The sequence below is a fragment of the Herpailurus yagouaroundi genome, unplaced genomic scaffold (assembly GCF_014898765.1).
Source record: "Herpailurus yagouaroundi ecotype Mexico unplaced genomic scaffold, PumYag 100, whole genome shotgun sequence".
Lineage (NCBI taxonomy): Eukaryota > Metazoa > Chordata > Mammalia > Carnivora > Felidae > Herpailurus > Herpailurus yagouaroundi.
In genome coordinates, this window is record NW_024412391.1 from 85,569,413 (window position 1) to 85,596,724 (window position 27,312).

A 27,312-nucleotide genomic window follows, 5' to 3' on the forward strand; every position below is an offset into this window, starting at 1 on the left:
ATGAATAACAAGTACCTTCGTGCTGGATTAACACACAAAATATTTCTCTTGCGCCGCCCCCCCCCCCCCCCCACCGCATCTTCCACCGTGACTCACTCCATGGTCACACACACAATAAAAGAGAAAGGACACTTTGGTAGACAAGTGTGCAGCGATTTGATATTTTTATGGGCTTTTATAACCTTTAAGGAGGCGATCTGACACAATTTTTAAGAAAGAATAAGATAAATTCGCTCTAATATACTCTCAAGAGTTTTTTATGGGAAAAGATTTCACTTTTATTGTTCCAAAAGAATTATCTTCATAATGGAGCAAGGTTTCATAGCAGCCAAGAGATACTGTAAGCTCTCAGGATATGATCTTACCATTTTGGAATCAAGGTGATTTGCTATGAGAGGACGATATCAAATGACCTACACAACAGGGACAAGAAGGGTAATTTGACAAAGCCCCAAGGAATCCATATGCAGGTAGCGGTCCCCTTGGGGGCTGAGTCTATAAGGAGAAAGTCTGAAGCCAGATAAGGAACCAAAAGAAGCTTCCAAATATGAGTCAAATAAATATATCATCGTACATATATATACATCTAGATAACGTAAAATGAAAAAAACATTTGCATCAGAGTCTGGGTTGTGACTTGCATTTGCTTACTGAAATCAGATAATGCAACAGAAACACAGTATGAAGAGGACGTAGGATTGGTTATGTCCCCACAAGTCACAACACCTCCCCTATATTATAATATCATGTGAGATATCACAATACAGCTGTGCAACTTAACAACTTAAATTCTAGGGGGAGAAATATAACTCACTGAGTCATTAGTAAGGATGAGACATGGTAGCATGACTGCACATCAAACCACCTACTCCAATTTAGAAATAGAAGTCACCCTTCTATCCCTTCTAAGATAATGTAAAATTGTAAATATTTTGTCAAGATGGAAGAAAAGCACAGGCAGACCGTGAACCACATGTTGAGGAAACATCTAAAATAGTCCTGGTCAGAATTATGCCCTGTTTCTACCACTTTCTTTCTGCAAGATGACTCCCTTGGCAGACTTGTGAATGGGTTGATCCAAGCCATTCCCATTTACAAGCACTAGTTGCCGGGGTGGTGATCATTACACATTCAAAGGAGAAGTATGCTCTAAATTTACTGGTGGCAGCAGGATGTCCCAACGGTTTAACTCTGAGACACAGAAATGGAATTCTTCCTTTAGAACAGAATGGTAAGTACAGCCTCAGTGCACATTTTCTAGTGTCCTCTGTCATGAGACGGAAGGCAGGTCGTTGCAAAGGAAGGAGATAGGTTGGGAGTGGGGTTAAGAGTCTAGTCACATTCTTGGGGCATCTGAGTGGCTCAGTCGGTTAAGCGTCCGACTCTTGGTTTCGGCTCAGGTCACAATCTGGCAATTTTGTGAGTTGAAGCCCCGTGTGGTGCTCTTCACTGGGAGCATGGATCCTGCTTGGGAATTCTCTGTCTCCCTCTCTCTGCCCCTCCCCCAATCATGCGCTGGCTTTCACTCTCACTCTCAAAAGAAATAAATAAACTTAAAAAAAAAAAAAAAAAAGAGTCTAGTCACATTCCAGTATGGCACTTGCCTTAGAGTCCTGTTTCTCCAAATTTGGGAAAGCTAATTTAGTGGGAACTGTAAGGGACATAGAGCTAACTGAGCCCTGAGCAAGGTTTGCAGATTCAAAAGAGTTTAAACTTACACTCAAGGGATGTCCTGTGGGCCGTAAGATGCAGACTGCGGAGATGTGCAGTTGACTACGAACCTCAGCCTTCACCTTGCTCAGACCAGTCAATGAACCAAATGTTGGGAAACTGTCCTGCTCCTGGGAAGATCCTATATAACCACAACTCAGCAGGAGAAGTGGGTTTGCTAGGATTTCCGAGTTCCTCACATGGCCCAGCCAACGTTAGAAGCTTCTGCAGTGCTGGCCATGACAAAGCTAAGAGTCCCAATGGAGAGAAGGTGCGAGATGTATGCTTCAGAGAATACATATCAAGAGAAGGGAAGAGCAAGAAATGGAAGCTTCTATAGCGAGCTGTGGGCAGTATGAAGATGTTTTTGAGAAACTTAAAAACCATGGGATTCTATGTCCGGACTTCTGCATCAAAGTAATAGGTGTGAGTTTAATTATGACCCACTGCCTTTCTTTTTATTCCAGTATTTCTCCATTTTTCTTGACCCATTCACAACCAATAATTAACAGTCTCATCTTCCAGCATTAGTATAACCCTTACTCCATCACTCAGGCTGAAAATCACCAATGAATATGACACATAAGTCCCTCTGGCTCCATTATCAGCACCTACATAATTTGCATTTTAAGTACTTAAATCTTTATTTGCAAGCCACACAGCTCCACCTCTCACCTGGTTACCCAAAAGGCAAAAAGTATGACAATCTACAGACATGGCATTCCAGACGTCCTGGCCTTTGAGAAATATCGAAGTAACCTTTAAGACAAACCTCCCATCTCTTTTGCATTGTTGGTGGGAATGCACACTGGTGCAGCCACTCTGGAAAACAGCCACTCTGGAGGCTCCTCAAAAAATTAAAAACAGAACCACCCTACGACCCACCAATTGTACTACTAGGCATTTATCCACGGGATACAGGTATGCTGTTTCGAAGGGACACATGCACCCCCACGTTTATAGCCAAAGTATGGAAACAATAGCCAAAGTATGGAAAGAGCCCAAATGTCCATCGATGGATGAATGGATAAAGTAGATGTGGTATATATATATACAATGGAGCATTACTCGGCAGTCAAAAAGAATGAAATCTTGCCATTTGCAACTACGTGGATGGAACTGGAGGGTATTATGCTAAGTGAAATGAGTCAGTCAGAGAAAGACAAATATCATATGACTTCACTCATATGAGGACTTTAAGAGACAAAACAGATGAACATAAGGGAAGGGAAACAAAAATAATATAAAAACAGGGAGGGGGAGAAAACAGAAGAGACTCTTAAAGGTGGAGAACAAACAGAGGGTTGCTGGAAGGGGTGTGGGAGGGGGGATGGGCTACATGGGCAAGGGGCAGTAAGGAATCTACTCCTGAAATCATTATTGCACTAGATGCTAACTAATTTGGATGTAAATTAAAAAAAAAAAATAAAACTAAGAAAATAAATAAATAAAAAATAAAAATAAATAAATAAAAAAGACAAACCTCCCAGAACAGAATTCCTTACTTAGAAGTGAAATCATCTAAAAAGAAAAATTTATTCTACGTAAATCCAATTCTCAGCGTCCAGTGCGAAAGCCAGGAGCTGGGATAACTACATACCGTTCCCACGGGAAAACCAGTGAGCTACAAATAACCCTTGTGAACGAATTCTCACAGCGCCCCGTCCTCTGTAGTGTACCACTGCCAAGTTCACCAGTGACATCACTCAAGGCTTCTTCATGCAACTTCACTTCACTAGGAAGCTGCTGGGGAAAGGGTTTCCCATGACAACTGCAACAACAATCTTGGAGGGATCTCCTCTAACACCAAGAGGAGTGATTCCGAGCTAAGCCTTTTTCCTACGTCCTCTGGCAGCAACGTAAGGATCCTATCTCTACTATGCACGACTTTCTACAACTCACAAAATGGAGGGAGGAGATGAGAGATGAGAAATGAGGTCGCTTCCGGCTCAAGAAGAAGGAAAGATCTATTTTGGAGCATGAATTCTCAAAGCTATTTCACTTTCAATCCTGTGGAGTAAGTTACATGCAGGCAGAAACATCCACGCCATTGATGGATTTCCACGGAAGCCCATTAACTAGGAGACTTTTGTGTTTTGTTGGGATCACTGTGCCTTTATAAATAGAAGCAACCAACATCAAAGACACCATGAGATTTTTCAGAAGCCTTCATTCCTATCTTCCAGAAAAGAAAGGGCTGTAGAAACCACATTCTGGATATTCAAGCTCTAGATAACCTAGAATGATCGACCCTAGAACATTCAGCAGGAAGTAACAGCTTCCCCAAAATGCACACCAAAGTTAACTTACCAAGTTACAGATCATGCTCTGGTCTGTCTGCATGGTGAACAATGAAGTGTCCTGGGGCTGAAATTGGGGAGAAAATAAAAGAGGAAAAATTATGAAGGTTCCAGCTAACTTGCTAAAAAAAAAAAAAAAAAAAAAAAAAGACAAAGATATCATTTAAATTAGCTTCCATCAATTGTATCCATAAACATATTATAAAGTTTTTTTTAACAGTCTCCTTTTATTTTATTTAAAAAAAATTTTTTTTCAATGTTTATTTATTTTTGGGACAGAGAGAGACAGAGCATGAACGGGGGAGGGGCAGAGAGAGAGGGAGACACAGAATCAGAAACAGGCTCCAGGCTCTGAGCCATCAGCCCAGAGCCCGACGCGGGGCTCGAACTCACGGATCGCGAGATCGTGACCTGGCTGAAGTCGGACGCTTAACCAACTGCGCCACCCAGGCGCCCCTCCTTTTATTTTAAATCAGAAGAGCAGGTAATGCGAAAGTAATTTTAACAGTAGATGTTCTAAACATAGATGTCATAAATGTAGGTTAGCATGATACTATACAATAATATAGAATCATTTAAAAGCGGGCAGTGATTTCAGGAACATTTCTGTTCTGCAGCTTATCTTCTGGACATCTACACTGAATTAGAATTTAACAACTCGAAGGGGCGCTCGGGTGGCTCAGTCAGTTGAGTATCCAACTTCAACTCAGGTCGTGATCCAGCCACACACCGGGCTCGCTGCTGTCAGCACCGAAGCTTTCAGCGCAGTCTGTCCCCCTCTCTCTCTGACCCTCCCCCGCTCATGCTCTCTCTCTTAAAAATAAATAAAACACTAAAAAAGGAGGAAAAAAAAAGAGTTCAGTCGCTCTAAGCTGTATGTTCACACTTTTTTAAATGTTGGAAATTCAATCTTACACTGTTACCTAAGTATGACCTCTATGGGCTAATATTGAACCAAAACTTAAACATTTCATACCATGTATTCATTGACCTAAAAAATCAAGCTGGAATAAATCTAAGGGAACAGTGATCTCTAAGACAATATTCACCTCTCCTTATGCTGGTAGCCAGGTTTATAACCAGCAGATGGAAGACTGGAAAAGTCTTTCCTGGTTAATCTGACCAGTTGAAGACAAAAAAAAGTACCTACAGAAAAGGTTCCCAACAGAAAAGCTGAGATAGTGACACTTGGTTAAAGATGTCGAATCGAGGCAGTTACCTCTGTTACCTCCAGAATGCAATCTAAACCATAAAGGGAATTTCATAAAGCAAATTTAAAAAGGCATAAATCCCTGAGCATAAAAAGCATGAGAAGAAAGATAAGAGCAACAAAATTTTGAAACTGAAAAGCAGACAAATGGACAAGGAAGTTGGCAGACCCAGAAAAAATCTGTATCCTAAGGTGATGTAAGAAATGCCAAAAAAGCAACCTGGTTTATTACTCAGCATTCCTAAAGGATCAAGAATTAGAGACAAGGGGCAGGGGAGGGGGGCACCTGGGTGGCTCAGTCAGTTAAGCCTCCGACTTCGGCTCAGGTCAAGATCTCTCATTTCATGACATTTCGTGGGGCTCTGTGCTGACAGCTCAGAGCCTGGAGCCTGATTTGGATTCTGTATCTCCTTCTCCCTCTGTCCCTCCCCATTCTTGCTCTGTCTGTCTGTCTGCCTATCTCTCTCTCTCAGAAATAAATGAACATTAAAATTTTTTTTTTACAAAAGATTTAGAAATGTGGGTACCAAGGGAAGTAGAAGCTGGGTGGTGCTAAAGGTGGGGAGCTGGCTGGAAGTCTACTAAAAAGTGACTGGACCTCAAGATCCTTTCATCGATCTGCAAACCAAGTGATATCCTTCACTCCAACACAAGACTTGACATTTTTGCAGAGGCTGAAACAGAGGGTCTCTGGACTAGGGAACACACAGACATCTTAGGAATAATAAATACTGAGAGTGGGGACTCCACTCCCCACCCCCAACTTCTTTCCCAGTCACCTCCCATTATACCTGCCAGACATGAGACAGAGAGCTGGAAGTTTAACCAGCCCAAGAAAAATAAATGCCTGAAGAATTTCACATCAGGGGCTCCTCAACAGGAAAAATGAGCCAGAAAGTTCCAGAACAACACCTATAGTCAGAGAACTCTACCTACCGGTACAAGTTCCCTGACAGCTTTTTACTATCTCACTCTTAAATGGGAGTAGATAGCCAAGATCACCAGACATTTAGGAAAAGTCTCACATATTAAAGGAAAAAACTGAATAGTTAAAAAAAAAAAAGCAAATGGAAGAAATAAAGACTTTGCAGGTGGGAAAAAAAACCTTCAAAAACGATCATGTTTATTAATAGTTTCAGAGATATAATAGAAGTGTATTCATGACATGAGGATGATGCTATTAAAAAGCATCCTATAAAAATGAAAGAGTTCCTGGAAATTTAAAAAAAGAGTAAAAACAACTTGTTAAAAGAGCTGGAAAGAAGAGAAAGATGATCAAGAAAAAGAAACAGCAAGGAAAACAATGATCAGAAGACTAGGTGAGGAACATATGGAAAAGAGAATACGACAGAATGAGAGAACAACCAAAACAGAAGAGAAACCATGAGGAAGGTAAAAAAAAAAAAATCTCCAATTAAAAACAGACATAGATTTTTAGATTAATAGGGCCTTAGTACAATGCATGAAAATAGACTGAGACCACAGAATATCACTGTAAAATTTCAGAAAAGTGGGGTAAAAAAGAGATGCTACAAACTTCCAGAGAGAAAGAGTGGTATCGAAGGGGGCAGAAAGAGAAAGAAAGAAGGAGAGAGAGAGAGAGAGAGAGAGAGAGAGAGAGAGAGAAGTTTTCTTAAAAATACCAAAAATCAAAATAACAATATAATGATTCAACGCTTCCAGACATCACCCCGCTCTCACCACAAACAGGTGCACTCCTTAATTCCCATCACCTGTTGCCCCCGTCCCCCTGCCCACCTCCCCTCTGGTAAGGACCAGTGCGTTCTCTACAGTTAAGAGTCTGATTCTTGGTTTGCCTTTCTCTTTCTCTTTTTTAATTCTTTTGCTCATTTGTTTTAGTTCTTAAATTCCACATATGAGGGAAATCATATGGTATCTGTCTTTCTCTGGCCGCCTTATTTCACTTTTGCAAATGGCCAAGATTTCATTCCTTTTTATGGCTCGGAAATATCCCATTGTAAATACACAGACCACCTCTATCTGTTCACGTGAAACTAACGTAAGACTGTATGTTTACTAAATTGGAATTAAAATAAAACCTAGGACTAATATCAATCATTTCCCAATAGTTTTTAATGGTTCAGTCTCTACACAAATACAAATTGCCTGCAAATTAAAATTAAAGTTCTGAAATAAGCTACAGAATTTCTAGTAGTAGATGAAAATGATGTTGGCGAACTATTACAGTATTACACAATTAATGGTGATGCCCAATTAAAGACCAGCCAATACATGAAGAACGGGTCAATACAAGGAGAACAACATAATAGATACTTGGAAGGAGAATACAATTTAAATAACTATTCAACACTTGATCTTAGCCAAAAGGCTGAGAAGCTATAAATAACTAAGATTAAGAAAGGCCCCTAGGTGGGGCACCTGGGGGTCTCAGTTGGTTAGGCAACCGACTTCGGCTCCGGTTGTGATCTCGCAGTTTGTGACTTCCAGCCCCGCATCGGGCTCTGTGCTGACAGCTCAGAGCTGGGAGCCTGCTTCAGATTCTGTGTCTGCCCCTGTGTCTGCCCCCTCCCCTGCTCACACTCTGTGTCTCTCTGCCTCTCAATAATAAATAAATGTCAAAAAAAATTATAAAAAAGAAAGGCCCCTGGGAAAACTGACAAAATCCTCAAATATTAATTAAAAATTTATTTTTTTAATTTTTAAAGAATATTTATTTTTGAGAGAGAGCAAGCGAACGAGCACGGGAGGGGCAGAGAGAGAGGGAGACACAGAATCTGAAGGAGGCTCCAGGCTCTGTCAGCACAGAGTCTGATGCAGGGCTCAAACTCACGAGCCATGCGATCATCACCTGAGCCCAAGTAGGACACTTAACCCGACTAAGCCACCGAGGCGCCCCTCAAAACCTATTCTTGAGGGAAATAAAAAGACTCTGTGATCTCGCTATAAAAGTCAAACATGAAGTAAAGTTTCTGTTTGTGAAATAGTTCTGTCAGAAAATTGTTTATTCTAAAAATTAGCATGGAGTTGTCATGATAATTTTACTAAATCTAAGATAAATTTTTTTTAAAAAGAATCAAAACAACAGTCTCTCAGTGGCAATACTAGGAGGTGGAGAAAATGGAGGAATGACTTCAAAATTCTAACGGAAAATATTATATCCTAATGAAATATCCAATCTAACAGACCATTTTGTACATAGATACAGACATTTTCAGATGTATAAGGTCACCAATACATATTTCTCATGCATACTTTTCTTTTTTTTTTTTTTTAATTTTTTTTTCAACGTTTTTTATTTATTTTTGGGACAGAGAGAGACAGAGCATGAACGGGGGAGGGGCAGAGAGAGAGGGAGACACAGAATCGGAAACAGGCTCCAGGCTCTGAGCCATCAGCCCAGAGCCCGACGCGGGGCTCGAACTCACGGACCGCGAGATCGTGACCTGGCTGAAGTCGGACGCTTAACCGACTGCGCCACCCAGGCACCCCTCATGCATACTTTTCTTAGAAAGCCTACTGGAGGATGTGCTTTAATTTGTGGATGAGGACATGTTCTAGCATGTGGGATTAAACCACAAAGGAGGCAGATTGGTGTCCAGAAAGAGAGGCCTGACATAAGAAAGAGGTGAAGGCCAGTCCCAGGTCAGACATACCAGAAGAGCCTGGGGAACAGCTGGGGCAGCAGGTGTAGCCAGAGGGAACCCAGTTCAGACGGAGCAGTCCAGAAAGAGAGACGAGCAAATTCTTCGGGAAGATGAAACCGACTGAATGCTTAATGTTTGCCAACAAAAAAGGAGGGGAGATTCACAGAACTACAGAGTATGGGACTGAATTAGTGAGATGTACCTAAAAAACTAAGCAAACAAACCAACAAGCAAACAAGTAAGAGCCTGCAATTATTTCCTCAAAGGAGAACAAAAGGCTGGCATAAAAGTAAACGGAAACTTCATGGCTGGGGCGCTGACAGCATTTGTATCATCGTACTATTACTATTACCAGAGATTGGCTGGATGGCTTTGGTGGGACTACAGCAGGGAGAGAGAGGGCAGGAGGGAGAAGGAGGGGTGAGCCATGGGGGTGGGGGGTTATCTGCAGGCATGGTAAGTCCGCACCTTCCAGAGAGGAGTTGATAGATAACAGAAGATAGATAATGATTTAGGAACCACAAAGTAGCATTATAAGACAGTTATGCGTACACCTGTGGCTGAGATCAGAGAACCTGGTAAAAAGAGTTGAAGTATTTACCTCTAAGAAATCATCAGAAATGGAGGAGGTGTGGATGGTCTGAACTTTCTATATAAAACACTATTATACAATTTTGTTGCTCTTTAAATGACGTGCATTTATAACTGCTAAGCACACAAATTCAAAAAAAAAAAAAAAAAAAAAAGAGAGAGAGAAATGAGTAACAATTCTCCTGACCTGACCTTTTAAAGAGTTTCAGGCAGACGGAAGAGATGCATTATCATCTCCCTTAGTGTTTGTGTGTACCTGCATTCGGATGTGGGTCTGAGTGGAACTTTCTCATTTCACAGGTAAGGCTGTGTATGATTCTGCGTAAGGAGGCTCCTAAAAACCATTTCTGTTTTCTGAAGACCCATCCCATTAGTTCAAAACAATCCTCTCTCTTCTTTTCCGACAGCTGAATCTAGTGGATCTCTCGGATCAGGACAACCTCTAATTTCTAGTAGAGGAATCAGCGTAATTCTGTGGTTGGCTAACAATGTCAGTAGCTAGGACAGTCAGGAGGTACTTAGTATGTGCCGGGCTACCGGGCAAAGTGTGCTGGTTGCATATTTCATGGACTCTTCACCACAACCCTACGATATTGCCACCATTGCTGCTTCCGTTACCAAACTTGCAAGTGACAGGGTCAAGACTGCCCCGATGCGCTTAAACGTTATGTTACTCAAGTGACACTGAGGCCACTCATTCTCAACAGATGGGTTGTGCAAGCAAACCGATCTCTTACCTGGGTGAATCCATTAAATGTACCACCGGAAGCCTAAACAGAAAGGGAAATCAGAGTACGTTACTTTGTATCATTTTTGTGAGATCAGCAAATGTCCGTCAGACAAGTTGGAAAGTAAAGACCAGCACACATTTTAAAATAATACAAAAGGCTGCTGTGCACGACAGTGTTTAGGAAATGCAAAAGACCAAAGTGTATTATTTTAAATAGGCTGACCAAAAAAAAAAAAAAAAAGAAAGAAAGAAAAAGATCCTTCTTACAATTATTGCTGGTGTATGGCTCAATGTTAATCAAAGCCCACTTTCTCAGTAATGAGAAGATGATTCCAGAGGAAAGTCAGTGAGCTTCTTTTTTAGGCCACTGATAGAATCCATCTGCATTCTTAGGACTTCTCTAAGACATCATTTGAATGAATGGCTTTTGGGAGATTCTATAGTTTCTGGGGGCCCTGGGTGGAAACACTGCATGTGTTCTTACTGGAGTAGAATCATTTTAGGAATAGTAAATTAGTCTGTTCTACATATTTGTAGCAGTTGAACAGTAAAAAGGAAAGCGGAATAAACACAATAAACGGGATGGTACATAGACTCATTAGTTCCCAACACAACCATTCTGCTTTTTGTAAATTTTTTTTTTTTTTTTTTTTGGTCAACCTATTTGTGTTTGGTTTGCACAGATTTCAAGGAGATGAGGCAGGCGTCAGAGAAGACAGTGATGGAGAATGAAATAGGTGGGAAACATTAGGAAAAACAGAACCTACAGAAGTCTTTGGCTAGTCTATACTACATACGAGGGTAAGTACCTCTTCTTTATCAGGCTCTATTTCTTGGTACAACAATCCATATCTCTGGTTAGCAATTTCATCTTCGGATAAATCTGAGTTGCTGAGGTCACTGTCTTGGGGACTAGCGGGACTGTCGGTGCTAGCATTGCGGGAGGTTCCCAGAACCAACGGTCTAGCCATGTCTCGGCTTTGTTCCCAGCACTTAGCAATGGCGTATCCCCCCACCACATCTGCCGGTGAGTCCACCTCCAGCCCTCTCTTGCCTTCAATTGTACCTAAATGTTCCCAGGAATTATCTAAGCCTCCCACATCTCTGATAGGCCAGTGGTTAATGGAATCGAACCAATTGGCAAAGCCACTTGCTTGGCCATCTGGTATACCAGAGAATTCCAATATATCCATATTATTCACTGCTGAATCCAAGCGTGGCTGCCAGATTTGACCTGGATCTGTTGCCCAAGAGTCTGTTTTCACAATACTTGGTAAGTTAATGGTAGGACTACAGTACCCAGTCACTGTACTTTCAGACCCCTCTATTAACGAGAACTCTGCCTTACACAAACACCAATCTCTTCGGTTTGCATTAGCTCCCAGAGAATAATTAAGGTCTGTCCTAGACTGAGCTGCCACTTCATGGTTTACTGAGGAAACAACAGACTGATGTTCATCCCTGCCAACGCCAGGAGTAGGTAACACAGCCTCCTGCTGAATTTCTTCTGCATCTGCACTGCCTCGTCCTGAGTGATGTTTTACACCGTGGTTAGGAGGACCTATTGAATTTTTCCTTATGTCTCTTCTAGCTAAATCCCATCCCTCAGGACTGGCATTTTCAATATTAGATACAGAATCAGTCTGGAGATGCAGATATAAGACATCTGCGTGATGGGCAGGGTTAGCTCCAGAGCCTTCTATAATTTCACAATTATTGATTACTACTGGACGCCCCTCATCTAGCCCTTGGTTTCGGTCACCAAATTCAGCGGCCGTAGCTACTCTTTCCAGGTCTTTTTCTAACGCATCAGTTGTATCAGAATTCTTTGCACTGGTATTTTCACTTTCCCGACAACTAGCTCTTAGATCGATGCTCACTTCCTCTTTACTGATTTCTAAGGTCTCCTGGTCTGGCTTTCCTGTTGTCTTAAGGAGATCTACTAGCCTGTTTCCTGCACTTTCCCATATTTTCTCTTCAAATTCCTCTGTACCTTCTAGGGCCTTGAGATCAATAGGTCCAGTGTCTACCTTTTCATATGTCTCCACACCTGCCCACAGAGAATCTTCGATCTTCTGTTTCTCTTCCTCTTCTTCTGACTGTTCAACATCTTCTGGACTTTCTTCGACCGGGCCACCAGTTTCTGTGGCTGCCATCTCTGAGTCAGATAAGTCATGAGGCCGCTCCATCTCCATATAAGCAGCTGTGGCAAATTCAGCCTCAGGCATGGGCTTTGGGTACAGCTGTTCACTTCCACCCGGAGGGGCTGGCCCCACAACAAGCTCGCCCTGGTCAGCTACAGTGTGCCAGTCAGCGGAAGGAAGAATTCCAGTGGACAATCTCATGTCCTGCTCTGCTTCAGACAGACATGAAGAGTCTTCCTGAGACCCACCTTGGGTAATTTCCTGGCTGACACTCTCTGTACTAGCATCAGGGCCCCAAATAAATGCACCTAGGTCAATTTGAGATCTTTGAATTTCTTCGGCCAACCCACTGTCTGGAGTTTCCTCCATGATCAGGTTACACAGGGAAAGGCTTTTTGAAGAGTCAGTCTTTAGAGTATGCAGAATAGCAAAGGAAAAAAAAACAAACAAACATAAGATAAAATAGACCATGGCAGGATTTGATGAGAAATGCAAAGCTCTTCAGTAGGGTAGCGCCAGTTAAACAAAAGTAGGGAGTATTTAAATTAAAATTAAAATCAAATGGTTAAGGTTACATCTGCAACTAGCAATGCCATGGAGGAAAAAAACAAGATCATTCTAGATAATATCCACATATACAAGGCATAGTAAATATAAAAAGAAATCCAGAATATCCTGGATATTTACCTACCGGTTGTACCAAATCAGTGCTTGTCTGCATGAGTAAAAAGAATAATAATAATCAGTAGTAATAATAATAATAAGGCAAAAGAAGAAAATTCCTTAGCACCTTAACATCCCATGCTGTCCAGAGTCAACATTCTCCTGAAAGCTGTGGCTTTTACTGGTTTGAGATCAACTTTTATAATTTGTTTTGTGCTAGGGGTGAGTTTTGTTGCAATACTGTTTAAGATGACACAGTTGAAACCCGAAGAAAGCCTCTGTCATTTTCTAGTCGGCAAGGAGGCCTCGTGGCTATTACAGGACTTCTGCTTTAGCAGGACTCTGAACTGTGAAGTTTTCAAATAAAGAAGCAAACTCAAGAACACGAGAATAAGATCACTCTCTAGCACCCACAAGAGTACACACATCACATGCTCGGTCACAGTAACAGAACAGATCTTCCCCCAAACTCCCCCCACACTGGGTTCTGCCTCTGAGGCAGGGGGAAGATGGTCTGGTACTAACCGCTCTGACTGCCTGGGCGATTGTCCTCATGTCCTCCCCGCCCCCACCCGCGAACTAGAAGCCTGGTCTGCACACAGACGACACTAAGGGGTTGAGGGGAGCAAGGAATGCCAGCAATTATGGCCAGGGAGCTACTGTTCTGCAGTGTCGCCATCACCATCTTTCTTTTTTTTTTAATTTAAAAAAATTTTGAGGGGCGCCTGGGTGGCGCAGTCGGTTAAGCGTCCGACTTCAGCCAGGTCACGATCTCGCGGTCCGTGAGTTCGAGCCCCGCGTCAGGCTCTGGGCTGATGGCTCAGAGCCTGGAGCCTGTTTCCGATTCTGTGTCTCCCTCTCTCTCTGCCCCTCCCCCGTTCATGCTCTGTCTCTCTCTGTCCCAAAAATAAATAAACGTTGAAAAAAAAATGTTTAAAAAAAAATTTTTGAGAGAGAGAGAGCACGCACGCAAACAGGGGAGGGGCAGAGAGAGGAGGAGACACAGAATCCGAAGCTGTCAGCACAGAGCCCGACATGGGGCTCAAACTCACGAGCTGTGAGATCATGACCTTAGCTGAAGTCGGACACTCAACTGACTGAGCCTCCCAGGCACCCCGGTCATCACTACTTTTCTTAGCAGGTTTATCCTCTGAAATAATCAGTGCTCCCCCTAGATGATACCTTCACCCTCACCACACCCTTCCTGGAGAGGAAGGAAAAATGTATTATAACTCCAACTGAAGATGTGAAATACTGCAACAGTAAAACATGGGCACTGTCCTCTTGATCTTCAAGAAAATCACCATGGAGTTGTGGCTAGAATTCAAATGTCCTGAACGGCAGTGCACATATCCCTTTTTGTGATTACACGAGCAAAGCCAGCTCACTATAAAAGATGTTTTCAGGGGCGCCTGGGTGGCGCAGTCGGTTAGGCGTCCGACTTCAGCCAGGTCACGATCTCGCGGTCCGGGAGTTCGAGCCCCGCGTCGGGCTCTGGGCTGATGGCTCAGAGCCTGGAGCCTGTTTCCAATTCTGTGTCTCCCTCTCTCTCTGCCCCTCCCCCGTTCATGCTCTGTCTCTCTCTGTCCCAAAAATAAATAAAAAACGTTGAAAAAAAATTTTTAAAGATGTTTTCAGTCAACATTTTTTAGCTCTTCTCTTGAGAGCTTTCCAGGATGCTTTAAGGATCCGAAGTAGGGCGGTATAAACCCGCTCCTGTGGAAGGGAAGGGGGCAGTCAACTTTCTGTCTTAGGGGAAGAGAGTAGCAATGTCACTTCAGAAGACTAGACCCATGAACACCAAGATCTAGCAAACTTTCCTACCGCTGTCTCACTAAAAAAGAAGAAAAACACACCAGGCGCCTGGGTGGCTCAGTCGGTTAGGGTGTCCGACTTCAGCTCAGGTCATGATCTCCCAGTTCAGAGTTCAAGCCCCACGTCAGGCTCTGTGCTGACAGCTCAGAGTCTGCAGCCTGCTTCAGATTCTTTGTTTCCCTCTCCCTCTCCCTCTCTCTCTGCCCCTCCCCTGCTCACACTCTGTCTCTCTCTCTCTCTCTCAAAAATAAACTTTAAAAACATAAAAAAGAAAAAAAACACGAAACCCAAGTTGAGCTCTGAAGACCATGTGACCAGAACTTTTCCAATATAGGGCAGACAAAGGCCTTATTCCTCAGGGATACAAAGCTTCATGTGAGTATGGCCACCCTCCTAATTCCCCAGCACAGATGCCGCCACCACGAAGTTCCATTTGTGTCTTTTTTCCCAACTCTAACTTCTGGAAGTGCCCCTCTTTGCCCATCAGATTAGCTGAATACATACCATTACCAGTAATAGCTACCTTTTATTGCTATGGACCAGATGTGGGGCTAAACACTATAAATATCAACTATTTGATCCTCACGTGGCCCTCTGAGGTAGATGACATTGCCCTTATTTTAGCCTGGAGAAAAACTGAGGCCGAGAGAAATTCATAAGTCGCCCGAAGTCCTATTGCTGTAAGAGGTAGAGTCTTGATTCAAATCCAGGGCCGTCTGGCTCTAAAGCCCAAGATCTTGTTGACGAAGCTTCATTATTACTGAAAATAATAGTGAGAAACTGGGTCCCGGTGCAGAGTAGCATGTCCCTTACGTTTGCTCAGCCACATTTTCTTCTATTCTACTTAAAAGCAATAAAAAAGGTGCACGTCCTCAACCGCAACATTTCCTGTGGCCAATAACCACGGGAAGAAGCATAAAAAGGCACAACACCACAGATTCTTGCTTATCTAGGAGTCTGGAACAATGACACTCTTTTCCATGCCACTGTTTCTAGGTGCTGGTAATGCTTGGAACCACCAGGGAGCTGATTATGGTTCTAGGGGGCTACATTACCATTAAAAAATGTCTAGGTCTTCAGGGCCCCTGGGGGGCTCAGTTGGTTGAATGTCTGATTCTTGATTTGGGTTCAGGTCATGATCTCAGGCTTCGTGAGACGGAGCCCCACGTCGGCTCTGCATGGACAGTGTGGAGCCTGCTTGGGATTCTCTCTCCTCTTCGCTACCCCTCTCCTGCTTGTGTTCTCCCTCTCTCTCTCAAAATAAAAAAATAAACTTAAAAAAAATGTTAGGTCTTCTTCTCATCACAAATTAATTAAAATATAATAAGGTTTCCAAATTTCTAGGGCTCCAGATACATCAAAATATGAGTTCTCCATACTCTTACCGTCCATAGGTCCCAGGGCAATGTCTGAAAGCAAACAAACAAAAATATGGTTAGTATACAAATCCCAAGCATGTAAAAAAATACTGACGTGATGGAAGTTCTGAAAATAAAACATTTTTGAAATATTTAGTACAGCACTGTTCAACAGAACTTGCTTTGGTGATGAGAGTGTTCCGTATCTGCGCTGTCCAAGGTGGTAGCCACCAGTCACAGGTACTATTAAGCGCTTGAGAGGTGCTAGTGTAAGAGAACCAAAATTTAAAATTTATATACTTTGATTGTATTTAAATTGGAATAGTCAAATGTGCCTTGTGGCTACTACAATAAACCACAGGAGACCAGTCAATCTGCTTTTCACTGTAGGAGTAAAAACTGTATCTGAAACATGATGAATGTGTTTACTTCACACACACACACACACACACACACACACACACTTAAAATGAAGTACAAGGTGTCCAGATTTTAGTTTCTCACATCTTTGAGGAAATACAGATCTAATCATTGCTACTGCTTCCTCTCCCCCCACCCTCCAAATTCAAGAGGATGAATTATGACCAGTTTGATGGTCAATGAACCCCAGAAAGGTAGTTCTTCAATATGCTGAATTAGATGATAACACAGCTCAATTAATAATCATGCAAATCAGCAGGGTGCCTGCTAAGACATAATGGATGAATATGCTTACTACTGGCATTTTAATTATAAAGCTCATTGATCCTGGGGAGCAAATCCAGATGGTTCAAGTGACTTCCGCCCATGTGTTTGGGAAAGTGAGGGAGACCTCTCTCATCTCCTTTGTGATTGAGAATTGCTGCTAATGCCACACCCTCTTCTGCCTTTGTCTTTGTGACTAGAATCAGATCCTTGTTTATGCACTTGTTTTGATCTCTAAATGAGTGGCAAATTGGAGAGCCTGGCACGCCCAAACTAAGAACATGGGGGTTTCCAGATGGGGTCACAGATGTCTCACTGGGATTCAGTACTACAGGACAGGGGTCCTGTGGTTCTGAGAGAGCCCGCCCCCCCTGGGCTGTATCACCCCAGCCGCCCTGCGTCTCTGTGCAGCCTGGCGGCTCTCTGGGTTAGGTCCCACCTGTTGAAGGACTTAAGAAAGGAGAGCAGAACGGTTGCATGGAAAGCCCCAGTTATTTGTATGTGTACTCCTTCTGCATCTAACATGTTTTGTGTTTTCTTGCTTCCCAGCCTCTTAGGAATCACAGCTCCTAAAAGCTACCCCATATCCCTGCCTCATGCAGATGGCGTGGGGGATTTTCTCCAAAGGAAGGCGGCAAAGTGAAACGTCTTGTTTATCAGTCCTCAGGATCACGAAAGGACGCGTTAACTCGTGCGGACACCGTGGAGATCGCAAAGTGAGCTGTTCTGCCAGCAGCAAGAACATCCATTTAAAGCGTGGGGTCAAGCGATGGTTAAGCGAGATCATTCTGAGCGAAGGGGAAAGAAGGCCCGCACAAATCTAATGGCTCTGTGCTTTTTTGCTCTCTCAGCCTAAGACTGTTCTTGGAGAAGAGATGTGATTAGAGCCGGCTCACAGGATGACTCTGCAGTGAGGTGACTCAATTAGAGCCACTGGGCAGCCGGGGCGGTTTATTACCTGGCCTGAGGGAGGACACGGGGCACACACAGCTTTTTCTAACTGCGGTGATGCATTTTCTTCAGAAGAAAGACTTGTGAAGATTTAATCAAGGTCATTTAAAAAAACCTTTCTTAAGTTTGTTTATTTTTGAGGGGTAGAGAGAGAGAGAGTGTAAGTGGGGGAGGGGCAGAGAGAGGGAGACAGAATCCGAAGCAGGCTCCAGGCCCCGAGCGGGCAGCACAGAGCCGGACACGGAGCTCGAACCCACGAACCATGAGATCATGACCTGAACCAAAATCAGACGCTTAGCCGACTGAGCCAACCAAGCGTCCCTCGGTCATTTTTTTTTCTAATTATGAAAGAGTCTCTTAGTCCTAAATCCACACAAAGTTCCATGATTTGTGGAATTTTTTAATCATGGATTGATATAAAAGAGGTTTCTCTCTTGATCCAACTCGCAGATAGACATGCTGTGGGATCTCATCCACTGATCACGACAACATTCACTGTAGAAACCTGCCTTCTGCCACTAGAGCAGTGAACGCTGGAGTGTGAGGCAGAGAAGTCCTGTAGACAAAGAAGTCTACACAGTGAGAAAGCTCTTTCGCGGAAGTATTCTGAATGATATGTACATTCATCTTCTGCTTTGCTGGGCCCCCAAGGCAGAACCCTCAAGCTTGCTGATAATCACTATGGTGGCATTCCCCAAAGTATGTTTTAGAGAACATTCAAGGGAATGTGAAGAAACTTTCATTCAAACAGATTTCTGTGGTCAAACACATTTGGGAATCTCTAAGTTAAACAAGTCTAAACGGTTTTTTAATTGCAGGACTTCCTGGAGCCTTTAATATTGTAATGCCTACCATGAGTCTCCTAAAAGGGATTTAATAGAACTTTCTGAAACATTTATCTAAGAGACCCATTTTTTTGCAAAATATCTTCAAAGGCTCGTATTTGATCTGCTTAATTACCTGCTTTACCGACATCTCAGATTTGTATTGTTCCTGTATTACAACAAGGAGGCCTTCAGAAATGCGATCACATTCTGGAATAAAGCATGGATTGAAGAGAGGCTTTATTTATTGAGGTTCATACTGAGCTGACAGTGGTTTACGGTAAGGTATCACGAAGGCTTCAAGACTAAAAGATTGAGCCAGGTCTCAGTTTATAATACACCTTTCTTAGTTCACAGGAAGTATATCCCAGCCACCTTTGGATTTGCCCAAATTCAAATGTGAGGCCCCAAGCACATCAAAAATACTGATACAAACAATTTCTGCTTAGACAGATTTTGAGTTAACTTCCTTTCATGGGCACAGACAATCATGAAGGAAGTCTACTGCAGAAGAATCATCCACAAGCCATTAGAGCGCCCCGCTCCTGGGCCTTTCTGCTGGAGAACGCTGTGGCCATCACTAGTGAAGTGAGGAAAGGTTGAGGATGATGATGATGATGAGCAAGGGAAGCTGGGTACGGGAGGCCAGCTCCGCATCAAGCCATAGCCCAGATTCCATAGGGGAAGCTTCTGCAATGTGGAGGAAGACAATGTCATCAAGTTCAAAGTGACCAAGACTGGAAAACATTTCCGTTGGGGCACGATTTCGAGGCTATGTCTAACGTGCTTTAATCTCCAAAGCATGGAGAAGGAACGTAGAGGAAACAGTGAGAAGGTTAAGTCCAGGGCCAAGAGAAAGAGCTTCATTTAGAGAAGTCATGAAATGTATCATCGAAGTCTGAACGGTCTGAGTGTAAAATGATACTAATGATACAATTACTCTGAGACAAGGGATTCCTGGGCAACCATACATTCCAGTTTGGGATGTATGGTTATCCCAGCTCTATGGGGAGAGAGAGAGGGAATGGGAGGAGGAGGTTTGGAATGATAGATATGGATAAGGTCTTCTTTCTACCCTTCCTTCCATTAGAAAATGTTTGTCAACCCAAAAGAAAAGTAAATAGTCACTTGAAATGGAGAGCGGTCTGAAAGGCATCTGCTGCCCTTGAAGTTCACGAAAACGTCATCTCCAAACATCAAAGCCGCCATCGGATACCTGCGACATGGGTGAGTGGGTCACTCCAGCAGAACCTGCAGGTGTCACCTCAGGCTTGAAAGGGTCGAAGTCCAGATCCAACAATGTCTCCTCTTTCTTCACCTCGGGGACTTCATTCTGTTAAAGGAGAACAAGACAGAATATGAGACTTTATGATATAATCCCCGTGTAATCCTCTAACATCACTGAATATCCCCAAAGCATGCTCTGATAGTTTACCTAGAGTCACTCGCGAAATGTGATGAAGGGGGAAATAACCGACTGTGGCCAACTGGAACCTAAGGTGCGTAGGAATGCGACCCAGGTTTTGGTTTCTGTCCTTCGTCCAGCTCCGAATCCAGCCAACAAAGAGAATGTCTAAGAGGTATATCCTGATGCCATCAAGATCCAAGGACTCTCCTCTGCTAGTTTAGCAATCTCAGGTCAAGAATTACGGACGACCAGACAGATACAATAGGCCACGGCTGGGACCCATCACCATAGCCCATGGCTGTGAGGTCCCCTGCGAAGCTCGTGAGTAAAAAGGAAGGGATGCCATCTACCCTGACTACCTCCACCTGCCTCATCCCCTCAGAGAGACCCTATCCTTTGATGTAGTCATCACATGAACCACTCTTCATCCATATTACTGTCGGTCTCCACTGTAAGTATGAGGGAGGGAAGGTGAAAGAGAAAGAGCGAGGGAGTGAACCACATCCCCCAACATTTGCCATAAAATAACATTCCTTGATTAGAAACAGGTAAGCCAAATAAGACACAGGATAAAAGTCCTGCTATAATAGCGACACATTTATAATACTGAACATTAATATTTATTCATTTATTGTGGTCTCATGATACAAAACAAAAATAACACGGCTTAAAGTTAGCCTAGCCTTGGCTTAAGTTACGCAGTAAGGGTTAGAGCTGGAATAAAGCCCCCATAAACAATCACGGTGAACAGAACTGGGTCAGTTTCCACAGAATCAAGTAATGTGTGTTTGGTGTTTGATAGAAGCTTCAGTTTTGACCATCTGTACTCTAGAAACTCAAAGGTCACAACCATGGATGAAGCACAAAAGAATAGGAATGTTCAGAGAAAGCTTTTAAAGAACAAGAGTTCTTTTAATTAATATTGATCATAGACATAAAACTTAAAAATATATAGAGCTGTATGAATAGCTTTGGGGCATAAGAGATAATTGTTTTTAGTATATCCACACTCACTATAGAAGGAGATCTGCTTAAATACCACACGATTGGTCCTGGGCTACCTATTTTGCAGCATTTAAAATTTGCACGTTTAAAATTTCACAAGGCTAATCCTTCTTGCTTTAAAAATTACAATCACAAAACCATCAACTGATTCCTTTGGCCCCTATTCAAAATCTGCATGGGTTTTGTTTTTTGCCAACATTTGTATTGGTACAAGTTATAGGTCTAAAATTTTGTGAACACTTCCATTGACTTAGAATGTGCTAGGCACTGCTCTGAGAGCTTCGTGCATATAAATATTAACTCAGGTTAGGGCACTTCACTGCAGTCTAATGATACAACGCTACAACACTATTATTGCCTTCAAAGAATGACCTTCCTAGATCCCCCAGACTTCATTTTGCCCGCACGGTCTAATCCTTACAAAAACCAAGGGGTAAATGGCATCATTCCTCCATCTGGGGATAAGGAGAATGGGCTGTTGTCCTGGGTCCCTCAGATGCAATGCAGCCGAGGCAGGACTGCAACAGCCAGAGGCCTTGGACCCCAGTGCTATTCCAGGCTGCTGCTGAGACCTGGGCCCACATCTCTCAAACAGGCACCATGGGGATCTGCAGAGGAATTCTGGACAGTCTTTAAGTTCTTCTTAAAACGTGAGCCCAAACGAATCTGTCCATTAATCCTCTCTGAGCCTAATGGGGCCCCTTATGAAAGCTCGAATGGAAATGTAGAGCTCAAGGATGACAAGTGGCATGAGACTGTATACCAGTGTGGTGGTCTTCAAAAGGTGCAGCTGGCTACTTCAGACTCCATTTCTATTTGGTTTTGCACCCTTAATTCTTGCGGGTTACCCCTTAAGGCACTCATATCAAACAGCAGTTTGACAGAACTACAAAAAGAGCAAAAAAAGGAGTTGCCTGCTGATACAGCATTCCTTTATAAAATGACAACCCTGTCATTAACATGTTGAAACACGTTAACATGTCACGTCCCTTAACGTAACAAAAGAAAACTCCTCTCATTCCTTATACCTGAGTCACCATTAGAGCAGATCTGATGTGGTGTCGACATTCGTAAACTTTTAGAAGCCAGAGCTTAAGTACCGTGTTCCCATTAAAAGTCTAGACCCAGAATGTGATCCTAAGAAAAGAGACTACATGTGTAAACCACAGGGGGAAAATACCCAAAGGGAAGATCTTACCAGTGATAATAATCTTCAGGAAGTGTCTTCTGCTAGGGACATCTAAGTTTATAACCGAAGTACTGAACTTCTTCCACTCTAGGTAGACAATTTGACCATAATCCTATGCCTAGTCTTGCCATGGCCTCCCTACAGATGGAGTTTACTGCCTTATTCCTTGACTTGGGGTTGACCATCTGTCATGCTTTAGTCAATGGGTGTTAGTAAATGTCACACAAATGAAGGCTTGAAATGTTTGTGTGGGTGACTTGCTTTTTTGTATTCTTGCCACTCACTGTGCAACGTACAAGCTTCGGGGAACCACTGGTCAAGGAGGATGGGAGCCACAGGGAACACACCTGGACCCACCATAACTAAATTCCTCAAAAGCGGTGTTAAAGAGGAATTCTTACAAGTGGCCGGGGCGGGGGGGGAGGGGGCAGGGTAAGACATGTTACTGAACACAGGGACAACCTAAGAATAATAGCATTTTTTAGCACCAGAATTAATGCAAGCAAAAAGATGCTGAGGCAGTATCTTTGAAGTACAGAGAGAAACTTAGAATTCTGTGCCCCTTGAAAATATTTTTATGTTTTCATTTTTAAATATTTATTTGAGAGAGAGCACAAGCAGGGGAAGGGGCAGAGAGAGAGGGAGAGAAAGAATCCCAAGGAGTTTCCACACTGTCAGCACAGAGCCCGACATGGGGCTTGAACTCACAAACCACGATTTCATGACCTGAGCCAAAATCAAGAGTCTGACACTTAACAGACTGAGCCACACAAGTGCTCCGAAAATATAAAAAAAAGACGAAAAATGTGGGGCACTTGGGTGGCTCGGTCGGTTAAGCATCCAACTTCGGCTCAGGTCAGATGTCACTGTCTGTGAGTATGAGCCCCGCATCAGGTTCTGTGCTGACAGTTCAGAGCCTGGAGCCTGCTTTGGATTCTGTCTCCTTCTCTCTCTGCCCTTCCCCGCTCACATTCTGTCTTCCAAAAATAAATAAAAATTTTTTAAAAAAGAGAGAAAAAATGAGGTGACTATTTTTTCATATACAAAAGCAGAAAGAACCCATCACCATCCAATCAACACAACTAATGTGAAAAGACATTTTTCAGGCATGAAATGATGCTACATGGAAATACGGATCTAGATGGAAGTATGGATGTACACAAAGGAATGATAGGCTCCAAAGGAATGAGAAATGATAACTATGTAGGTAAGTATACATGACTTTAGTCATTATTTAAATCTCCTTAAAAGATAACTGACTGCTTAAGCAAAGATAATCACAAAGTAACATGAAGTGACTTTACGTTAAAAAATAAATTCTATTTGACAAAACAGACAAAACAGTACAAAACCAGAAGAGGGGGAAATGTAAGTATACAATTATGGGATTCTTATGCTAGACCTGAAATATACCACTATTTGAGGGCAGACTTTTTAATAAATTAAAACATGTACTTTAAGCCCTAAAGCAACCACTAAAATACCAAAACAAGTTATCACTAATAAACAAAAGAAATAAGAGAGTAATAAAAATAATCAATTAATCTAAAAGAAAACAGAAAAAAGAGGAAAAAGGGTTAAAACAGATGGCTCAATAGAAAAAAAAAAATATCAAGGTGCCAGATTGAAACGTCACCATATGAATAACTACCTTGAATGAAAATGGCCTAAACAGTTTAATGAAATGCAGAGGTTATCAGATTAGATTAAAAAAGCAAGACTCAACTAGATACTGCCTATAAGAAACAGATTTCAAATACAGAGGCACAAACAAGTTGAAAGTAAAAGGAAGAAAAAAGATATATTATGCCAACCTAACCAAAAGACAGCTGGAACAGTTATATTAATGTCAAACAAAGCAGACTGCAAATAAGAGAACATTATTATGGATAAAGGAGGTCATTTCCTAATGTAAAAAGGTGTTAATTCTAAACATTTATGGATTCAATCAGAAAGTATCAAGATACATGAAGCAAGAACCAAAAACACAGCATCAAGAAATTTTAAAATGCACAATTTTGTAGGGAAGATTTCAACAGCCCTCTTTCAACAACTGAAAGAAATAGAGAGAAAATCAGCAAGGTTATAGAAAATACAGAAAACACCAAGACCCAATTTGACCTGATTTACACTTATAAAACACTCCATACGGCAGCACGATACAAATTCTTTTCAAGTGCATGTCAAACACAGAACATAACAGACGCTGTTCTATTAAACAGGTCTCAATAAACTTAAGACCGGTCTCAATAAACTTAAAAAACATCCAAGTCATACAAAGTATGCTGACGACAATGGAATCAAGTTTCAAATCAGTAAGAGAATTATCTCTAGAAAAATCCACAAATATGTGGACAAAAATAACATTCTAAATAACTCAATGAAAGAAATGAAAAGAAAAACACCAGAAGAAAGAAGAAATCAACGTGGAAATTAGAAAGCAGTTTGAGTTGAATGAAAATAAAGACAACAGGTGCACCTGGGTGGCTTAAGCACTGACTCTTGACTTCAGTTCAGGTCATGATCTCACGGTTCATGAGTTTGAGGCCTGCATCAGGCTCTGCACTGACGGCAGCCTGCTTGGGATTCTGGCTCCCTTTCTCTCTGAACCACCACTTGCTTTCTATCTCTCTCTCAAAGTAAATAAAAGTGAACTTTATTATTTTTTTAAGTTTATTTATTTAGAGAAAGGGAGAGAGAGAGAGAGAGAGAGAGAGAGAGAGTGAGAGAGAGAGGACAGGGGCAGAGAGAAAGAATATCCCAAGCAGGCTCTGCATTGTCACACCACAGAGCCCAATGTAGGGCTTGAACTCACGAACCGTGGGATCATGACCTGAGCCAAAGTCAGATGTTTAACCAACTGAGCAACCCAGGCACCCCAAATAAAACTGAACTTTAAAAAAATAAATAAAAATAAAAAATATAAAGACAACATACCAAAATTTGTGAGATGCTGCTGTAATAGGATTTGGGGAAAATTTATAGCACTGAATCCCTATATAAGAAAAGAAGGAAAACCTAGAAACATATACACTACCCAAACTGAAACAGGAAGAAATAGAAAATTTGAACAGACCCATAACCAGTAAGGAAATCAAATTAGTAATAAAAAAATCTGCCAAAAAACAAGAGTCCAGGACCAGATGGCTTTCCAGGGGTATTCTACCAAACAATTAAGGAAGAGTTAACACCTATTCTCTTGAAACTGTTCCAAAAAGTAGAAATGGAAGGAAAACTTCCAAACTCTTTCTATGAAGCCAGCATTATCTTGATTCCAAGACCAGAGAGACCCCACTAAAAAGGAGAACTACAGACCAATTTCCCTGATGAACATGGATGCAAAAATCCTCAACAAGATATTAGCCAACCGGATCCAACAATACATTAAAATTATTCACCATGACCAAGTAGGATTTATACCTGGGATGCAGGGCTGGTTCAATATCTGCAAAACAATTAATGTGATTCATCACATCAATAAAAGAAAGGACAAGAACCATATGATCCTCTCAATAGATGCAGAGAAAGCATTTGACAAAATACGTTTCTTGATAAAAACCCTCAAGAAAGTAGGGACAGAAGGAGCATACCTCGAGATCATAAAAGCCATATATGAACAACCCAACGCTAATATCATCCTCAATGGGGAAAAACTGAGAGCTTTCCCCCTAAGGTCAGGAACAAGACAGGGATGTCCACTCTCGCCACTGTTACTCAACATAATATTGGAAGTCTTAGCCTCTTCAATCAGACAACACAAAAAAATAAAAGGCATCCAAATTGTCCAGGAGGAGGTCAAACTTTCATTCTTCACAGATGACATGATACTCCACGTGGAAAACCCAAAAGATTCCACCAAAAAACTGCTAGAACTGATACATGATTCAGCAAAGTTGCAAGATATAAAATCAACACACAGAAATTGGTTGCATTCCTATACACCAACAATGAAGCGACAGAAAGAGAAATCAAGGAATCGATCCCATTTACAGTTGCACCAAAATGATAAAATACCTAGGAATAAATCTAACCAAAGAGGTGAAAAATCTATACACTGAAAACTATAGAAAGCTTATGAAAGAAGTTGAAGAAGACGACAAAGAAATGGAAAAAGATTCCATGCTCCTGGATAGGAAGAACAAATATTGTTAAAATGTCAATACTACCCAAAGCAATCTACATATTCAACACAATCCCTATCAAAGTAACACCAACGTTCTTCACAGAGCTAGAACAAACAATCCTAAAATTTGCATGGAACCAGAAAAGACCCCGAATAGCCAAAGCAATCTTGAAAAAGAAAACCAAAGCAGGAGGTATCACAATCCCAGACTTCAAGCTATACTATAAAGCTGTAATCATCAACACAGTATGGTACTGGCACAAGAACAGACAGATCAATGGAATAGAACAGAGAACCCAGAAATGGACCCACAAACATATGGCCAACTAATCTTTGACAAAGCAGGAAAGAATATCCAATGGAATAAAGACAGTCTCTTCTGCAAGTGGTGCTGGGAAAACTGGATAGGAACATGCAGAAGGATGAACCTAGACCACTTTCTTAAACCATACACAAAAATAAACTCAAAATGGATGAAAGACCTCAATGTAAGACAGGAAACCATCAAAATCCTCGAGGAGAAAGCAGGCAAAAACCTCTCTGATCTTGCCCGCACCAACTTCTTACTCAACATGTCTCCAGAGGCAAGGGAAACAAAAGCAAAAATGAACTCCTGGGACCTCATCAAAATAAAAAGCTTCTGCACAGCAAAGGAAACAATCAGCAAAACTAAAAGGCAACCGACAGAATGGGAGAAGATATTTGCAAATGACATATCAGATAAAGGGTTAGTATCCAAAATCTACAAAGAACTTATCAAACTCAACACCCAAAAAACAAATAATCCAGTGAAGAAATGGGCAAAAGACATAGACACTTCTCCAAAGAAGACATTCAGATGGCCAACCGACACATGAAAAAATGCTCCACATCACTCATCATCAGGGAAATACAAATCAAAACCACAATGAGATACCACCTCACACCTGTCAGAATGGCTAACATTAACAATTCAGGCAACAAAAGATGTCGGCGAGGATG

The 27,312-nt window shown here is 42.0% G+C and overlaps 1 protein-coding gene across 5 annotated transcripts in view; it reads right to left on the reverse strand.

The window, feature by feature from the left end:
- Window positions 1–27,312, reverse strand: part of AMPH (amphiphysin) — a 145,758-nt gene that overhangs the window by 32,321 nt on the left and 86,125 nt on the right. For 3 of the 5 annotated variants that reach the window (XM_040472997.1, XM_040472998.1, XM_040472996.1), the window contains 6 exons: window positions 19,823–19,939; window positions 16,175–16,198; window positions 13,003–13,026; window positions 12,198–12,719; window positions 10,175–10,207; window positions 4,021–4,077 (listed from right to left, as the gene is read on the reverse strand). In XM_040472997.1, coding sequence (XP_040328931.1) covers window positions 4,021–4,077; window positions 10,175–10,207; window positions 12,198–12,719; window positions 13,003–13,026; window positions 16,175–16,198; window positions 19,823–19,939 — 777 coding nt within the window. The remainder of the gene's footprint in view (window positions 1–4,020; window positions 4,078–10,174; window positions 10,208–12,197; window positions 12,720–13,002; window positions 13,027–16,174; window positions 16,199–19,822; window positions 19,940–27,312) is intronic. The other 2 variants (XM_040473001.1, XM_040472999.1) reach the window with 1 other exon arrangement.